The sequence below is a fragment of the Sinohyriopsis cumingii genome, chromosome 7 (genome assembly GCF_028554795.1).
Source record: "Sinohyriopsis cumingii isolate HCF-2022 chromosome 7, ASM2855479v2, whole genome shotgun sequence".
NCBI lineage: Eukaryota > Metazoa > Mollusca > Bivalvia > Unionida > Unionidae > Sinohyriopsis > Sinohyriopsis cumingii.
Window position 1 is genome coordinate 126,128,083 of NC_142967.1, and position 15,772 is coordinate 126,143,854.

Genomic DNA, 15,772 nt, shown 5'->3' on the forward strand with positions numbered 1-15,772 from the left:
TATCCCTTGGTGAATGTATCCCTTGGTGAATGTATCCCTTGTTGAATTTTTCTTGTTGAATTTATCCCTTGTTGAATTTATCCCTTGGTGAATGTATCCCTTGTTGAATGTATCCCTTGGTGAATGTATCCCTTGTTGAATGTTTCCCTTGTTGAATGTATCCCTTGTTGAATTTATCCCTTGGTGAATGTATCCCTTGGTGAATGTATCTCTTGGTGAACTTATCCCTTGTTGAATGTATCCCTTGTTGAATGTATCTCTTGGTGAATGTATCCCTTGTTGAATGTATCCCTTGGTGAATGTATCTTTTGGTGAATGTATCCCTTGGTGAATGTATCCCTTGTTGAATTTATCCCTTGGTGAATGCATCCCTTGTTGAATGTATCCCTTGTTGAATGTATCTCTTGGTGAATGTATCCCTTGTTGAATGTATCCCTTTGTGAATGTATCCCTTGTTGAATTTATCCCTTGGTGAATGTATCCCTTGGTGAATTTATCCCTTGTTAAATGTATCCCTTGTTGAATGTATCCCTTGTTCATGATAGTTGTGATTATCACAACCATTTTAAGATTTAATATTTTTAAAAATGAGAACATACATGATTGAGTATTTTATATGATTCCAATATGCTATAACCTTTATCAAATTTGTTATTATACTTCATTAATCTCATTGAGGTTTCAGCGCGTTTCATTAAACAAATCCGTATTCCATATATATTTACCTTTCACATTGATATGCTCTTCATATAAGACCAATTTGTTTTTACAAGCAGGGATTCTAAACTAACACGTATACCACTATGATAGTAGAAAATATTACGATAATTTATATCAAAAGAATAAACTACATCATTGTCACGGGATGATTCAATTAGATAGGCTGTTCTACATCCACCGGAATCGATATGTATTCTTTTGTGACATGTAAATATATTGGGAACGTTTCATGTGGTAATTTCTACTAGGTACTTTCGCATTCCTTCCGTAGACGTCTAGCATATTTCACTGGTTCTTTTCTGTAAGTGTCTTGGTGTTTTCATATGTTTTGTATCCACCTGCAGAAAAAATGTTGCGATACGTTATCTGAACAGCAGATAATGAAAGGTAAGCTAGACTAAAATTGTAGCACAGTTTTTCGTGACAAATGTTACAGTCTCTATTGTTTCTCACAAGCAAACGATAATGAATTAAGAAGTAGTATCCTAAATTTGATAGTCATACGGATTCTGTTGTGGATTCTGCATGGTGCTTGGAGAGAAATAGAAGACTGAAAATTGAATTTGATAATACAAAATGGATTTTGTAGAGAATCCTAAACTTGTCTCAGATGTATAGTGCTTGACTAATTTTGTATTTGTCCAAATCGGGAGCGTCCTGGTGGCATTGAATTAGGGATGTTAATGGTAAAATTGGAAGCCTACATAAATATACTCAAGATACTGGGATTTTATTTTGTTTGGAAAACTGAAACTAAACCAAATACATTGGAGTAATTATGGATTGAACGGATATCCATCATCGTTTGCTGAATACAAGTTACATAAAACATTAATTTATGGCACTTAATAGGAAAATGTCGAACAGAGAAGAAAATCTGATCTAAGAACAACTTCAGTATCGTCTATCGATATTGATTTTTATTATAATTTATTTAAAAATTGGATTTGTTGCATTCATCATAGCTGTTATGAAAAATATGAATACGACATTACAGTTTTTGTGTAAAAGACAAAGTGCATACCATCTAGATACACATTACTGTCAAAGGACAAAGTTTCTGCCATCGAGGTACATGTTACTGTCAAAGGACAAATGGCATACCATCGAGATACACATTACTGTCAATAAGCAACGTTTCTTGCATCGAGATACAATTTACTGTCAATACACAGCATTTCTAGCATGAGATACACGTTACTGTCAAAAGACAAAGTGCATACAATCGACATACACGTTACTGTCAAAGGAAAAATTGCATACCATCGAGATACACTTTACTGTCAATAAACAACGTTTCTAGCATCGAGATACACTTTACTGTCAATAAGCACGTTTCTAGCATCGAGATACACGTTACTGACAAAGGACAAAGTGCATACCATCGAGATACACGTTACTGTCAATAAACAACGTTTCATGCATCGAGATACACGTTACTGTCAAAGAACAAAGTTCCTACCATCGAGAATTTTACTGTTAAAAATTTACAAAGTTCATTGAATCGACATACACCTTACTGTCGAAAAGTAAAGTGCATACCATTGAGACACCTTACTGTCGAAGAAAAAAGTGCATACTATTGAGACGATACCGTTTTAAGAAGTGGGATGAAACGGATAAAATGACATATTCATTCTGTCTCAGTATGTGAAACAAAAACTGACCGCATTATGATGTTGCTTGAACTTGTATAGGTGCTAGTGTGAATGTTCGCTAGAAAATTTTGTCATAAAATAGTAAGTATGTTTAAGTACGATAAATACATAACCCTAAGAAATAATAACACATATCACAGGGAGTTAAATATATAACCCTTGTACATGTAGGAATGGATATCACAGGGAGTTAAATAGATAACCCTAATACATGGAAGTATGGATATCACAGTGAGTTAAATATATAATACTTGTACATGCAGGGATTCATATCGAAGGAAATTAAATAGACAACCCTTTTACATGCAGCGGTTGATATCATAGGGTGTTAAATTGATAACCCTTGTACATGTAGGAATGGATATCACAGGGAGTTAAATAGATAGCCCTAATACATGGAGATATGGATATCGCAGGGAGTTAAATACATAATACTTGTACATGCAAGGATGCATATCATAGGAAATTAAATAGACAACCCTTTTACATGCAGGGGTTGATATCATTGGCTGTTAAATTGATAACCCTTGTAGATGTAGGAATGTATATCACAGAGAATTCAATATATAACCATTGTACACGCAGGAATGGATATCACAATGCGTTAAATAGTAGGCCTAAATCCTTGTACATATAGGAATGGATATCACATGGAGTTCAATAGATAACCCGTCTACATGTAGGAATGGATATCACAGAGAGTTCAATAGAAAACCATTGTACATGCAGAAATGGATATCACAATGAGTTAAATAGTTAACCCTTGTACATATAGGAATGGATATCACAGGGAGTTCAATAGATAACCCGTCTACGTGTAGGAATGGATACAATAGGAAGTTCAATAGATAACCCTTGTACATGTAGGAATGGATATCAAAGTGAGTTCAATAGATAACCTTTGTAATACAGGAATGGACTGTACCATATTTCCTTCCTATATTATATGATTACTTACGAATCAATTGCGTAGTCGGATAATGACAAATAAAGAAGATTAATTGCTTTGCTTTGTTTTACGACAGTATCACTACATAAAATTTCGTCGACATAGTAGCCAATATAATTTTAAAGGCTTCACACTCAATTATTCCAGGATAATTTAAAGATTTATTTGATACTATGCATAACGAGTGAAACAAATATCTATGAATGTAAATAAAGTTTCGATTAGATCTGTAATCATATGCCAAACGTTTATGTATAGTACGATTTACGATTGACAGCAATAGCTAAACGATGGAAGGTTGATACTACGACATCTTGAATACAAACCGGACACATACATACCTACTGATTTATATCTATCAACTGTTTTGATTTTAATTTACGACTGTAACACTCTTGATGATGTAAGAAAAAAAGCAGCTAATTTAGCCAAATTAGCTTTCAAGGGTAGGCATTTCGAAATATCTGCGTGTTTGATTGCTCAAAAGAACAACGTAGTTAACAAAGAGTTTAGACAGAATACAAATTTGTTATATTCTTCTATAATAAAGAACGGAGGCAACATAAACAAATATGTTCTGTAATATATTCTTATCACAAATGATGGGCTAAAATAGATCGTAAGAAACATTGAAACATACAAAGGAAAGAGTTTTATTTTCATGACAAGACGCTTGTACTATATATACACAATACTTTTGGCTTTGATCACGTATCCGTAACGAATATAATTTTCTTGTTAGCCATTGAAAGGTTGTCGTCAGAGTTTTTAAAAAATATATTTCTCAGTAATAAGTGAACATACATTTGATCTTAACCGGACAATTCTCTCATTGGTACGCCGCTTAATTTATATTTAAAACGTGTGGTATCTTTTTCCTAATTTGTACATTCATTGGTGGTAAAGAAAACCCTTTTTTCCTTCGATATTCATTACTGCAACAAACAAAAATTGATGTTCCCTATCATACCACTGTAAACGTTGTCACTTTCGACATACAGAGAATCTGCACAAATCATCAGCAATCTCATTCAGTCATCAAATTTGGCATTGGATTTTTCGTAAAATACTGTATGGACCATCCAGTTTAATAAATATATCGCTGTCAGTTTCTCGTCATAAATTATTTAGTGCATTGGCTCATTGCCTAACCATACATATGTACATGGGTTATATAAACATTAGTTATCACTTTGATTTTATCTCATTTTAAGCCCTATCGTTCTATATCGAGCAATTTCTGTCGACATAGAAATTGTGGTTGACTTTATCATGTCTATATTGTATCATATTTATTTGTAATTGACTTTCGTATGCCTATGTGGCATCATGCTAATTCGTGGTTGATTTTAGCGTGCCTACGTTGTATAATATTAATTAATTCGCGGTCGACTTTAGCGTGACTTGTTGTATCATAAAAATTCGTGGTTGCCTTTTGCCTGGAAATCTTGTATCATACTATTTCGTGGTGGACTTTATAGTCCCAATGTTACATTATAATGATATGTGGCTGCTATGATACAACTATGAGCCTAAGTTGTATCATATTAATTCATCGTCAACTTTAGCAGGCTTAGTGTATCACACTCATTCGTGGCTGCCTTTAACTAGCCTAAGTTGTATCATATTAATTCACCGTCAGCTTTAGCAGGCTTAGTGTATCATACTCATTCGTGGTTGATATTAGCGTGCGCTTTTTGTGTCATTCTAATTCGCGGTTGACTTTAGCGTTACTATTTTGTATCATTCCCATTACAGTCTTGAAATATATGTCGTAATGTGTCAAACGTTTCAACTGAACGCCTTATATTTTCAAGACAGGAAAAGGAAAAAAAAACATCCACCGAATAGTTGGAGTAGCTTTTATTACATACAAGGATCGTGAAACCAGACTATGGTGGTATGGGCACGTGGAATGAAAGGAAGAAAACAGCCGTATCAGAAGAATCACCAAGGCAGAAGTGTATGGACAACGGAGCCGAGGGCGTCAGAAGAAAAGATGGATGGATGTGGTACAGCGGGATCTGAAGACACTCAGACTCACTACAAAACTGAAAATAATAATTATTGCTAAGTTTAATTTTGTGTACAATTCACTATGCGATCTCTCTGTTTTTCAATTAATGAAAAATTGTAAGATAATTGATGCAAATAACTTCATAAGATTTTCACTTTGTGTTATATGTTAATACATTTCTAATATTTAATTAGGATATTTACTTCTAACTCTTTTCCCTTTTTTCCGTAAAGATAACATCTTATTTCTTTGGCCCTTTTGTTCAGGCGTCGTTGTGTTTTCGTATATTTTGTGTTCCCCTGCAAGAAAAGATAAAAGTATTATCAAGCTGACTTGATTGAAATCAAAGTGATAACATGTGTAGCATAATAATTCTTTACACATGTCGATTATTTAGAATACATATACAATTAGCAAATCAACAGTAGTGTATTGTTTTTTGCGTGGAGTTCATACCAAAAATAATACAACCAATCTGAAAATTGTTCACTGCAAAATCATTAGCGTCGAATCAACACACGTTCCCGTCTGTACTGAATTAAAAGCCGTAGATGTTTTAGTCTTTTGAAGTAGTCTATTTTCAGTACGCATGAAGTAGAGACACGCTGTATATCTTTATTCATAGGACGAAATAAGAAACCATTTTAATTTTTGGAAGTTTGGACTATCACAGACAAACACATAAGTGCCGATAAATATACACGGAGCAAAATAAAACAAGACAAAAACACATTAAGTTGCACGATATAGAAACATTTAATATGATACACATAAGGCTAATTGTGGTAAATTGAACACAAAGCTTAATATCATAATGAACCAAATATCCTTTTCTGCTAATTTCAAGCACTATAAAATAAATATCTTGTTACCAAAACAATCATTTTGTTTTCGTGGTTTTTATTTGTAGAGTTATCAAAGAGGGACAGGTTCTGCATTTTCCTTTATGGAAGGATTTCATTTTGTTGGCTTATTAAATTCTTACTTTGAAAAGACCTTGAAAGCAACAAAATTGCCACCTTACTAATAAACGTGAATCCAGACTGCACATAGTTCAAAATTATCATGTATAAATCTAAATTATCAAAAGGAACTGAAATCAAATATTAGGAGTGACACTTTCTGAAACTGGGTACTATACTGTGGGAATAAAAAAGCATTTGCTGTTTGGAGAGGATGCCTACAATATGGAGGAGGTATTGATAGATGTAAGAGCTGCATTATTTAAAAGACAATATCTGGCATGTCTATAGCAATAGTGATGGATGGCTTCGAGAATGTTGTTCACTGGATAGACAGTATTTAAAAAGAAGATTATGATAGCCAATAATTAAATACTAAAGAATGCAATATAAATTATCTCCCATTTTACCTTCTGTAGGGTTTTCTGACCTAAGTGCGATGTATGTTGTCATGTCAGCATTCACATACTGATGCAATATGTCGTAGTTATCACCCATAGAGTTCCTGAAAATCGGTTATAAATTCACACATAAATTCCACATGTTACTGGTAAATGTACCTGAAGCAAATAAATTGTTTATAGTCACGTCTTCAGAGTACACTATGCTACCGTGTGCAATTTTCATGAATAGATCCATGTCGAATTACCAAATTTAAGTCAACATCCTGTTTTGATTTTAAAATGGCCCTTAATGTTGAATGCAGGTCAGAATATCATGACGTGATCTTAGAAGAAGATCCCTACTCTAGATATGTCATGAACGTAGTACCTGCTAATGCCTAAAATATTTAAAGAAATCAAATGTTGAATTTTAAGATATTTCGCTATTCAGAATAACTAAAAATACCTGGATTTTAATTCTAGTGATTTGGAGTTGTTTATCTGATGCATATTATATTGGTTATCTATAGGAGTTAGATGCATTGCAATTCACACACACACACACACACACACACCTATATATACGACCACATGTTTGCAAATTATTAAAATGAATTTTATTCAAAAGCTAGCTACGATATTAATAAACCATGGAGTAATAATCTTCAACACGTTCGTATATAAAGACGTTAAATTCAATTGAATTAGTACGAAGCATGCTTCTTACATCCTAGATATAGTTAACTGACTTAGCATGAAGCCCGCTTCTTACATCCTAAATATAGTTAACTAAATTAGTATAAAGCATGCTTCTTACATCCTAAATATAGTTAAATGAATTAGTACAAAGCATACTTCTTACATCCTAGATATAGTTAATCGAATTAGTACAAAGCATGCTTCTTACATCCTAAATATAGTCAAATGAATTAGTATGAAGCATACTTCTTACATCCTAAATATAGTTAAATGAATTAGTACAAAGCATACTTCTTACATCCTAAATATAGTTAATCGAATTAGTACAAAGCATGCTTCTTACATCCTAGATATAGTTAACTGAATTAGTACGAAGTATATTTCTTACGTCCTAAATATAGTTAACCGAATTACTATGAAGCATGCTTCTTACATCCTAGATATAGTTAATTGAATTAGTATGAAGCATGTTTCTTACATACTAGATATAGTTAACTGAATTAGTACGAAGCATGCTTCTTACATCCTTGATATAGTTAACCTAACTACTATGAAGCATGCTTCTTACATCCTAGATATAGTTAACCTAACTACTATGAAGCATGCTTCTTACATCCTAGATATAGTTAACCTAACTACTATGAAGCATGTTTCTTACATCCTAGATATAGTTAATTGAATTAGTATGAAGCCCGCTTCTTACATCCTAAATATAGTTAATTGAATTACCATGCTCTAGCATGTCTTATGGTTTAACGATAAATAACAGAAAAGAGAAAGAAGCAAGAACCTTTGTAAAATTCAACGTATAATTTATTTCCCTAGAATACAACGTGAACATGTTAAATAAAAAAAGCTTAGACTATTCCGAATTAAATCTCAAAGAATCCTAGAATTACAGCTACAAGTCCTAATGATTAAAATTCTGAATTAGATTCAGTGGAAATCCAACTTAAATCCAATGCTGAAGGTGTTGATGTGCCCGAGGTGGCCGGTGTGGTGATGATGTGCCAACAGTCCTTTGTCTAATCAGAATAATACAACCCAAGAATGAAATCCATATCAGAAATTTCACAATAAATTGAAGTCTCTATTTCAAGAATGTTTTTATTGAAGAGCACTTTATATTTCCATAGAAGAAGAAGCTAGGAATGGCGGCTATAGGTGGAAGCTAGTAAAGTGGGCTCTGTAGATTTTGGCAGTTATAAGTGGTTATTTTTACAGTGAAATGGTTCATACTTGTTGGGATTATGTGTGAATATTCAAGGAATGCAGGGCATACAACATTATTGGTAGATCTTAATCAGTTTTGAAAAAAAATATGTTTCTCCATTCAAAATTCAAATATGATGGAATAGAGATGGAAGTTTCGTGGTGCAGTTTTGAGACATTCCCTACCTGATCTGTTTGACTCATTTACTTACTTCAGTGTAGTTTGCCTTCAATTGTAAGAATTGTTTGGCACATGGTGAGTAATAAATGTCAGTGTCACAACTGAGTAGTGAGAAAAAATTAGTCCAAACAAGATTATCTACAAGTATGAGTGGAAAGAAAGATCAAGGCAAGCAACAAATAAAAACCAGATTATAGAGTGGCACCCTAATGGAGACATCTGATACAAGTATGAGTGAATCAACCTTGAGTACAATTCAGCTGGACTTGGATGAAATAAAGCAAAGTCTCAGAGGGAGCATTTGAAAAGCAGATTTTACATCTGCTATTGCTGACTTGGTGAAAAAAGATGACCTAACAGAAATTGTTACAACTATTGTGAGGAACTGTTAGAGAATGTGAAGGAAGATCTGAGAAAGGAGATAGTAGCAGAAAGTGAGAGGGTAATAAAGGAGAGGACAGGAGAGTTGATGGACAGGGTGGATTCACTGGAATTTGAAAACCACCAATGGTTAGAAAAATTACAAGAAGCAAAGAAAGAAAATGATAAAATGAGGATTGATATGAAAGATTATGTGAGGAGATCAGAGCAAGCAAGTGCAGCTTCAAACCAGTTCGAACAATATTCAAGGAAGCTGAACATAAAAGTTTTAGGGCTGGAGGAGGAGGAAAATGAAAATCTGAGAGAAAGAATTCCGAAGTTGGTGAAGGAAGTCACAAAAATTAATTTAGATAACAGGGATATAGTGGCTGTGCATAGGATTCCAGGTCGATAGGGACAACCAAGGCCAGTGATTGTCAAATTCTGGAGTCTGGATTGTAAACTTCCAATTGTCAAGAAGCGGAAGGATTTTCTGCAGTACAAAGGAATTAGACTGGTAGAGGATGTAACCAGGCTGAATACTGAACTTATCAATAAATTATCTAGGCATCAAGAAATTGACAGTGCATGGTACTTTAATGGATCTGTGTATGGTAAAACCAAATCAGGAAAAAGGATAAAATTTGACATCTATGATGAAAATTGATGAGAAAATTAGATTATAAGTGTAATATGCAATTCTGTGAACTTATGAAATTGACCGAATAGGTATGTGAACTTTCGTTTTTATACTCCTTTTTCTACTCCAATTTGTTTTAATATTTTGTTTATAAGACACTTCTTTCTCTCACCAATTTTATCCATAATTTATATGTCTGATGATTCGCTGGTCCACTGTTATATCTCTCCCTAATAAATTCTCTCACTAGTTTATAAATCATCTTTCACTCTTATACTCTCATATACACATTTACTAAGTTGTTAACTCACTTTTCTCAACATTACTCTTCCATGATAAATCTCTCAGTCTCACATTTTTTGCTCATACATTCAATCACCCACCACTTCCTTGTATGCGCTCTTTCACTCTTTCTTTTTCTTCCCTTTTACCCCTTTTTTCATTCAATAAGTTGTAATTTATATTCTTTTTAATCTGTGCCGTTTGGTTTACAAAACTGTCTCTAGCTCCGGAAAGGTCTGTCAGAGGTGCATAAGAGTTATCGCAAATGGAGTTGTTTCACTTGTTGTCCATAGTATACTGTATCAATGTTAAATGCAGCCAAAGCTACAGCCTTTACTGTAACACCATGGATGATTTTATTATGGATGTTTGTATTCTGTATGAGTGTGAGTGTGAAAGCCATGCATATGATAAACTCAAGGTGATAATTACTTCATACATTCCTGTACAAGAATATGTATGTGTAAAATTTCTGCTGTTTTCATGGATAATAAAATAAAAATTATATCTATTAATGTTAGAGGCCTGCAAGGTTCAGTCTTAAAACGAAGGGATATTAACTGGGTAAAACAAAAGAATGTATCTATAATATGCTTGCAAGAAACTCATAGTACAAAGAACGATGAAATATATCGGGCAGCTGAATGGGGATACAAATGTATATTTAGCCACTGCTCTAGTAAGAGTGCTGGGGTTGCAATATTTTTTAGAAATACTTTTGAATTTATAATTCATAGAGAAAGATGTGACAGTCAAGGGAGATTTATTATTTTAGATATTACAATTAATGGCAACAGAATAACCCTCGTGAATTTGTATGGTTATAATGATGATAATCCTAGCTTTTTTAGAAAGTTAAAGGAGGAGACTTTATTTTTTGAGAACTCATCAGTTATAATGTGCGGAGATTGGAATACTGTTCAAGACTTAGATTTGGATACTTATAATATTTTACATGACAAACACCAACAGTCTAGGGCAGCGATTCAAGACCTGAAAGACGAATTGGAATTAATTGATCCCTGGCGAAATTCCAGCCAAGACTTAAAGATGTATACCTGGAGGCAAAAATCTCCCTTGAAACAAAGTAGACTAGATTACTTTCTTGTATCAGATGACATTCATATGAATACAGCTGATGCATGTATCTTACCAGGGTACAAGACTGATCATTCAGCTATTGTTTTGAGTGTGGCGTTTTCAACGTTTCCAAGGGGAAAAGGATATTGGAAATTTAATAACCAACTGTTGAGGAACATTGAGTATACTGATTTGGTCAAAAAGTGTATAACTGACACTGTAAATGAATATTATGTAGGGGGAAATAAAGATGACTCTCTCCATGTTTCTCTTTCCTGTAACGACCAAATGTTCTTTGAAATTTTGAAAATGAAAATAAGATCTGAAACTATAGGTTATTCTATTAAGAAATCAAAAGAGACACGGGAAAAATTAAAGAAAATTGAGCAGGAAATAATAGAAATTCAAGGGGGACTGTCGAATAACATAAATGGGGAAATTCTGGAAAATTTAGAGAGAAAAAAAGCAGAATTAGAGCAATCTAGGAAAAAATACATAGAAGGTGTTAGTAGTGAAGGGGGGTAGATTAGCGACAATGGGAATTAGCATTAAAAACACCCTTGGGTCAGATTAGCGACAAGGGAAATTAACATGGGAATAAATCGTGGGTCACTCTAGCGACAAGGGGAATTTAAATGGGAATAAATCGTGGGTCACTCTAGCGACAAGGGGAATTTAACATGGGAATAAATCGTGGGACTGTCTAGCGTCAAGGGGAATTTAACATATGGAAATTGAACATGGTGCGTCTGTATAGCGTCAAGGGGAATTGAACATGGTGAGATTGTCTAGGGACAATGATGGTAGAGGGTAAAACACAACAGAGACAGAAACATACATACACTAGTACAAGCGTGGGATTTATATATAAAGCATTACCAAGACCCGAAATCTTGCTGGGGTGTTCAAAAATTTGCATAATTGTAATGATGCTATAAATAGCTATAATCAAGGAAATGCTCAACGACAAAATGGATGTGACTAAAAGTAACGTTAAAATGACGAAATTGTCCCAGAATTTAAAGGAAAATAAACATATCCCCGAAAATTAGGTTACAATGGTTTAGACTAAAATAGATAAAATTAGTAACTACTTACAATATCAACTTCTGTGACGATCGTGGATAAATACCTATGTATCTATAAGCAGCTGAAATTCCTATGAAATCCCACTATCTATTTATAGCTCCAACTTGTGGGTTTTTCCTTTGGAAAATCCCACTATCTTTTTATAGCCTCAGCTTGAGTGACGTTCCTGTTTATGAATTCTAGTATATATGTATAGCTACAAAATGTGAAAATCCCCAAGTCGATATTTATAGTCTCGAAATTTCCAGCGTCAGTGACGTCACTGTACTGAACACTAGGGGATAAATGGCAACAGTGTTGCAAGTGGCTGACCTGAATACGCGCTACTGTAGGTAGGTAGGTAGAGTGTATCTGATAGGGATAAAGTGAGTTTCATACGGACAAACAGAGACCAATACACACACACAACATACGCGCGCAGACACACTCACACACACGCACGCACGCACACACACACACACACACTATAAAATGGATAAAATTAGTAACTACTTACAATATCAACTTCTGTGACGATCGTGGATAAATACCTATGTATCTATAATCAGCTGAAATTCCTATGAAATCCCACTATCTATTTATAGCTCCAACTTGTGGGTTTTTCCTTTGGAAAATCCCACTATCTTTTTATAGCCTCAGCTTGAGTGACGTTCCTGTTTATGAATTCTAGTATATATGTATAGCTACAAAATGTGGAAATCCCCAAGTCGATATTTATAGTCTAGAAATTTCCAGCGTCAGTGACGTCACTGTACTGAACACTAGGGATAAATATCAACAGTGTTGCAAGTGGCTGACCTGAATGCACGTTACTGCAGGTAGGTAGGTAGAGTGTATCTGATAGGGATAAAGTGAGTTTTATACGGACAAACAGAGACCAATACACACACCCACACAACGTACGCGCGCAGACATACGCACACACACACACACACACACACACACATACACACATACACATACAGAGGGAAGAGGAAAAAACAAACTCCAAATATACTATCAACACAGAAGGGAGATGATACAAACCCCAAATAAACTATCCACACAAACGTACGCGAACGCATACAAACCCCAAATATACTATCAACACAGAAGGGAGATGATACAAACCCCAAATAAACTATCCACACAAACGTACGCGAACGCATACAAACCCCAAATATACTATCAACACAGAAGGGAGATGATACAAACCCCAAATAAACTATCCACACAAACGTACGCGAACGCATACAAACCCCAAATATGCTATCAACACAGAAGGGAGATGATACAAACCCCAAATAAACTATCCACACAAACGTACGCGAACGCAAACCCCAAATATACTATCAACACAGAGTGAAGAAGTAAAAGTTTTTTGAAAGCACCTAAGCCCTCACCTGCAATGACCAACTCTGCCAAACACCTACACCCCACCCACCCCCACTCCCAACACTACAAAACCCATTTAACCCGTTATTTTATGGCATCAGTGTGTGATTTAGGAAACATCAAGACACAAAATAATGGAGGAATAGACTGACTATTGTTTACCGACTTGCATGCCTAAAGAGCGTGCGTGAAGGAAAACATCCTTCCATTTCAATTCTAACTAAAACATGATCCAGAGGGATAGAGATAGGTGAAAGGGTACAATTTCATAAAGTGTGAGTAGAAAACAAAACACGCCATCCTTATTATACAATGTCAAGACCAAGAGACACTTACGTGTTCTTTCTGGTCTATTCTCTTTTAGAAGGTAGTATGAAATTTCACATCAGGGCCAACGCATCGGCTCACATTGTCAATTTTTCCATTTCCATGTCTTTACTGGCACAAGTTCTTCATCATCTTCAATTTCTTCTTCTTCTGAATCCCTCTTCTCTGTTTCGTCTTGTTTTTGTTTCTTCTCTTTTCTCGTAGGGCACTCTGAATTCCAGTGTCCTTTCTCCTGACAACGATATTAGGTATCTTGACTTTTGTCTCTCTTTCTTAGACGAAACAGGTATTCTGGAGACAAATACCCATTTACCTTTGCAGATATAGCAAACTTCATTAGCACTTACACACTTTCGTATGACTCTCATCAAATCAACGACCAAAAGAGTAAGTTTTGTTGCCACTTTCGCATGTGAATTATGCTTTCGTATGACTTTTAGCAAATATTTGACCAGCAGGTCGATCTGTGCTGACTCTTCCATCTTCTTGATCGTTTGAGAGCGGAATGAATACTCTGACGCTAAGACACTCTCCTTATATGCAGGGACCTGCTGCGTATGAAACCTAGTCAAATGTAATTTTGCAATAAGATGAAACGATTTCATTGAGGAAGTAAAAGGCAATGATGTACCGTATCGCCTCACACAAAACCTGAAGTGTTAGTTCAAATCCGTGTCAGCGATTTCGAAGACGACATAACTGGGCTTTAATCAATGCTCTCCATTCTGCCACAAAACCACGAGTCCTGATTCACGCCAAAAGAAATTTCGTTCGGTCCATAAAAAATAGTATCACATCCGAGAAACGCAAAAACGAACTTCCAGAAAACTGAGAACGACGGCTTACACCTACAACGTGAAATGTATGAGTTCAAGTAGTGCGTAAAACTTAGTCAAATTAAATTTTTATAGTCAAGACGAAACGATCTCTTTTCGAAGAAGAAAGCAGACACCAAGCGACAATGGCGATCCGTGTCACACAACACTTTTCAAAATGTATATGATCAGAGGTTTGTTCTAGCGATCTGCACGGTTAAATTAAATGTTGATGTATTTTGCAATAAGACGGACACAATTTCCATGGGATCGCCCATGGAACCATTGTTCGTGCATTAGTTTAATTTTTTAAAATATTTTTTTTATATAAATCGCCTATAGGATAGACCCAGTAAAGCATGGCCATTCTCGTCACTGTGTGAATAGCTACTCAAGTCAATTCGAAGTGAACGCGGTAAGAAAATAAGTATAGCCAATGAAATGGCTTACAACGGGTGATGCATTGTTTTGTTCTAGGACTGTGTGGCATAATAATCCCTGTGTTCTTGCGTTGTTACCATTACAGTGCAGACTGAAATGTGAACTTACAAGCCCTCTTTGTGTGTGTGTGTTGTACCATTTCTTCTTACCACATCAAAATACTGAGCGTCACAGTATTGGTCCGCGTTTTCAAGCTGACCATTTTTTTTTAAATCTCACTTAAACATTTTAACATAAACACTCACACTCACATCGGTAGAGTCAGAACAGACGTGTTACAGTACTGAGGGGCATGTTATCTTTTTTTTTTTCAAACTAATAAATTTGGGGTTTGTATGAAGTAAAGAACCGAAAGTACAGTGAAACTCAAGGATGATGACCCAATCTGTCTGTCTATTGATGCGTGTATTTACTTAAGAAGAAATATGACCTCTAAAACACAAAGAGATACGGCAAGCATGATTAGAATGAACATAACGATGTTTTCCTTCACGTCCGTGTAATTTAGAGTTTCAATCCTCTTTGAAAACAAACTTGGTCTCCTTTTGTAGGGCTTGAAATAATAAAAAACCTGAAAAAATCT

The 15,772-nt window shown here is 34.9% G+C and overlaps 1 protein-coding gene across 1 annotated transcript in view; it reads right to left on the reverse strand.

Annotated features, from left to right (window-relative positions):
• Nucleotides 1–701: 701 nt before the first annotated feature.
• The window catches only part of LOC149796083 (uncharacterized), a 35,990-nt gene continuing 20,919 nt past the window's right edge, over nucleotides 702–15,772 (reverse strand). The window contains exons 5-7 of the mRNA XM_089963919.1: nucleotides 6,717–6,811; nucleotides 5,548–5,643; nucleotides 702–1,058 (exon numbers count right to left, since the gene is read on the reverse strand). Of these exons, the coding sequence (XP_089820045.1) occupies nucleotides 1,006–1,058; nucleotides 5,548–5,643; nucleotides 6,717–6,811 (244 nt within the window). The 3' untranslated portion in view covers nucleotides 702–1,005. The remainder of the gene's footprint in view (nucleotides 1,059–5,547; nucleotides 5,644–6,716; nucleotides 6,812–15,772) is intronic.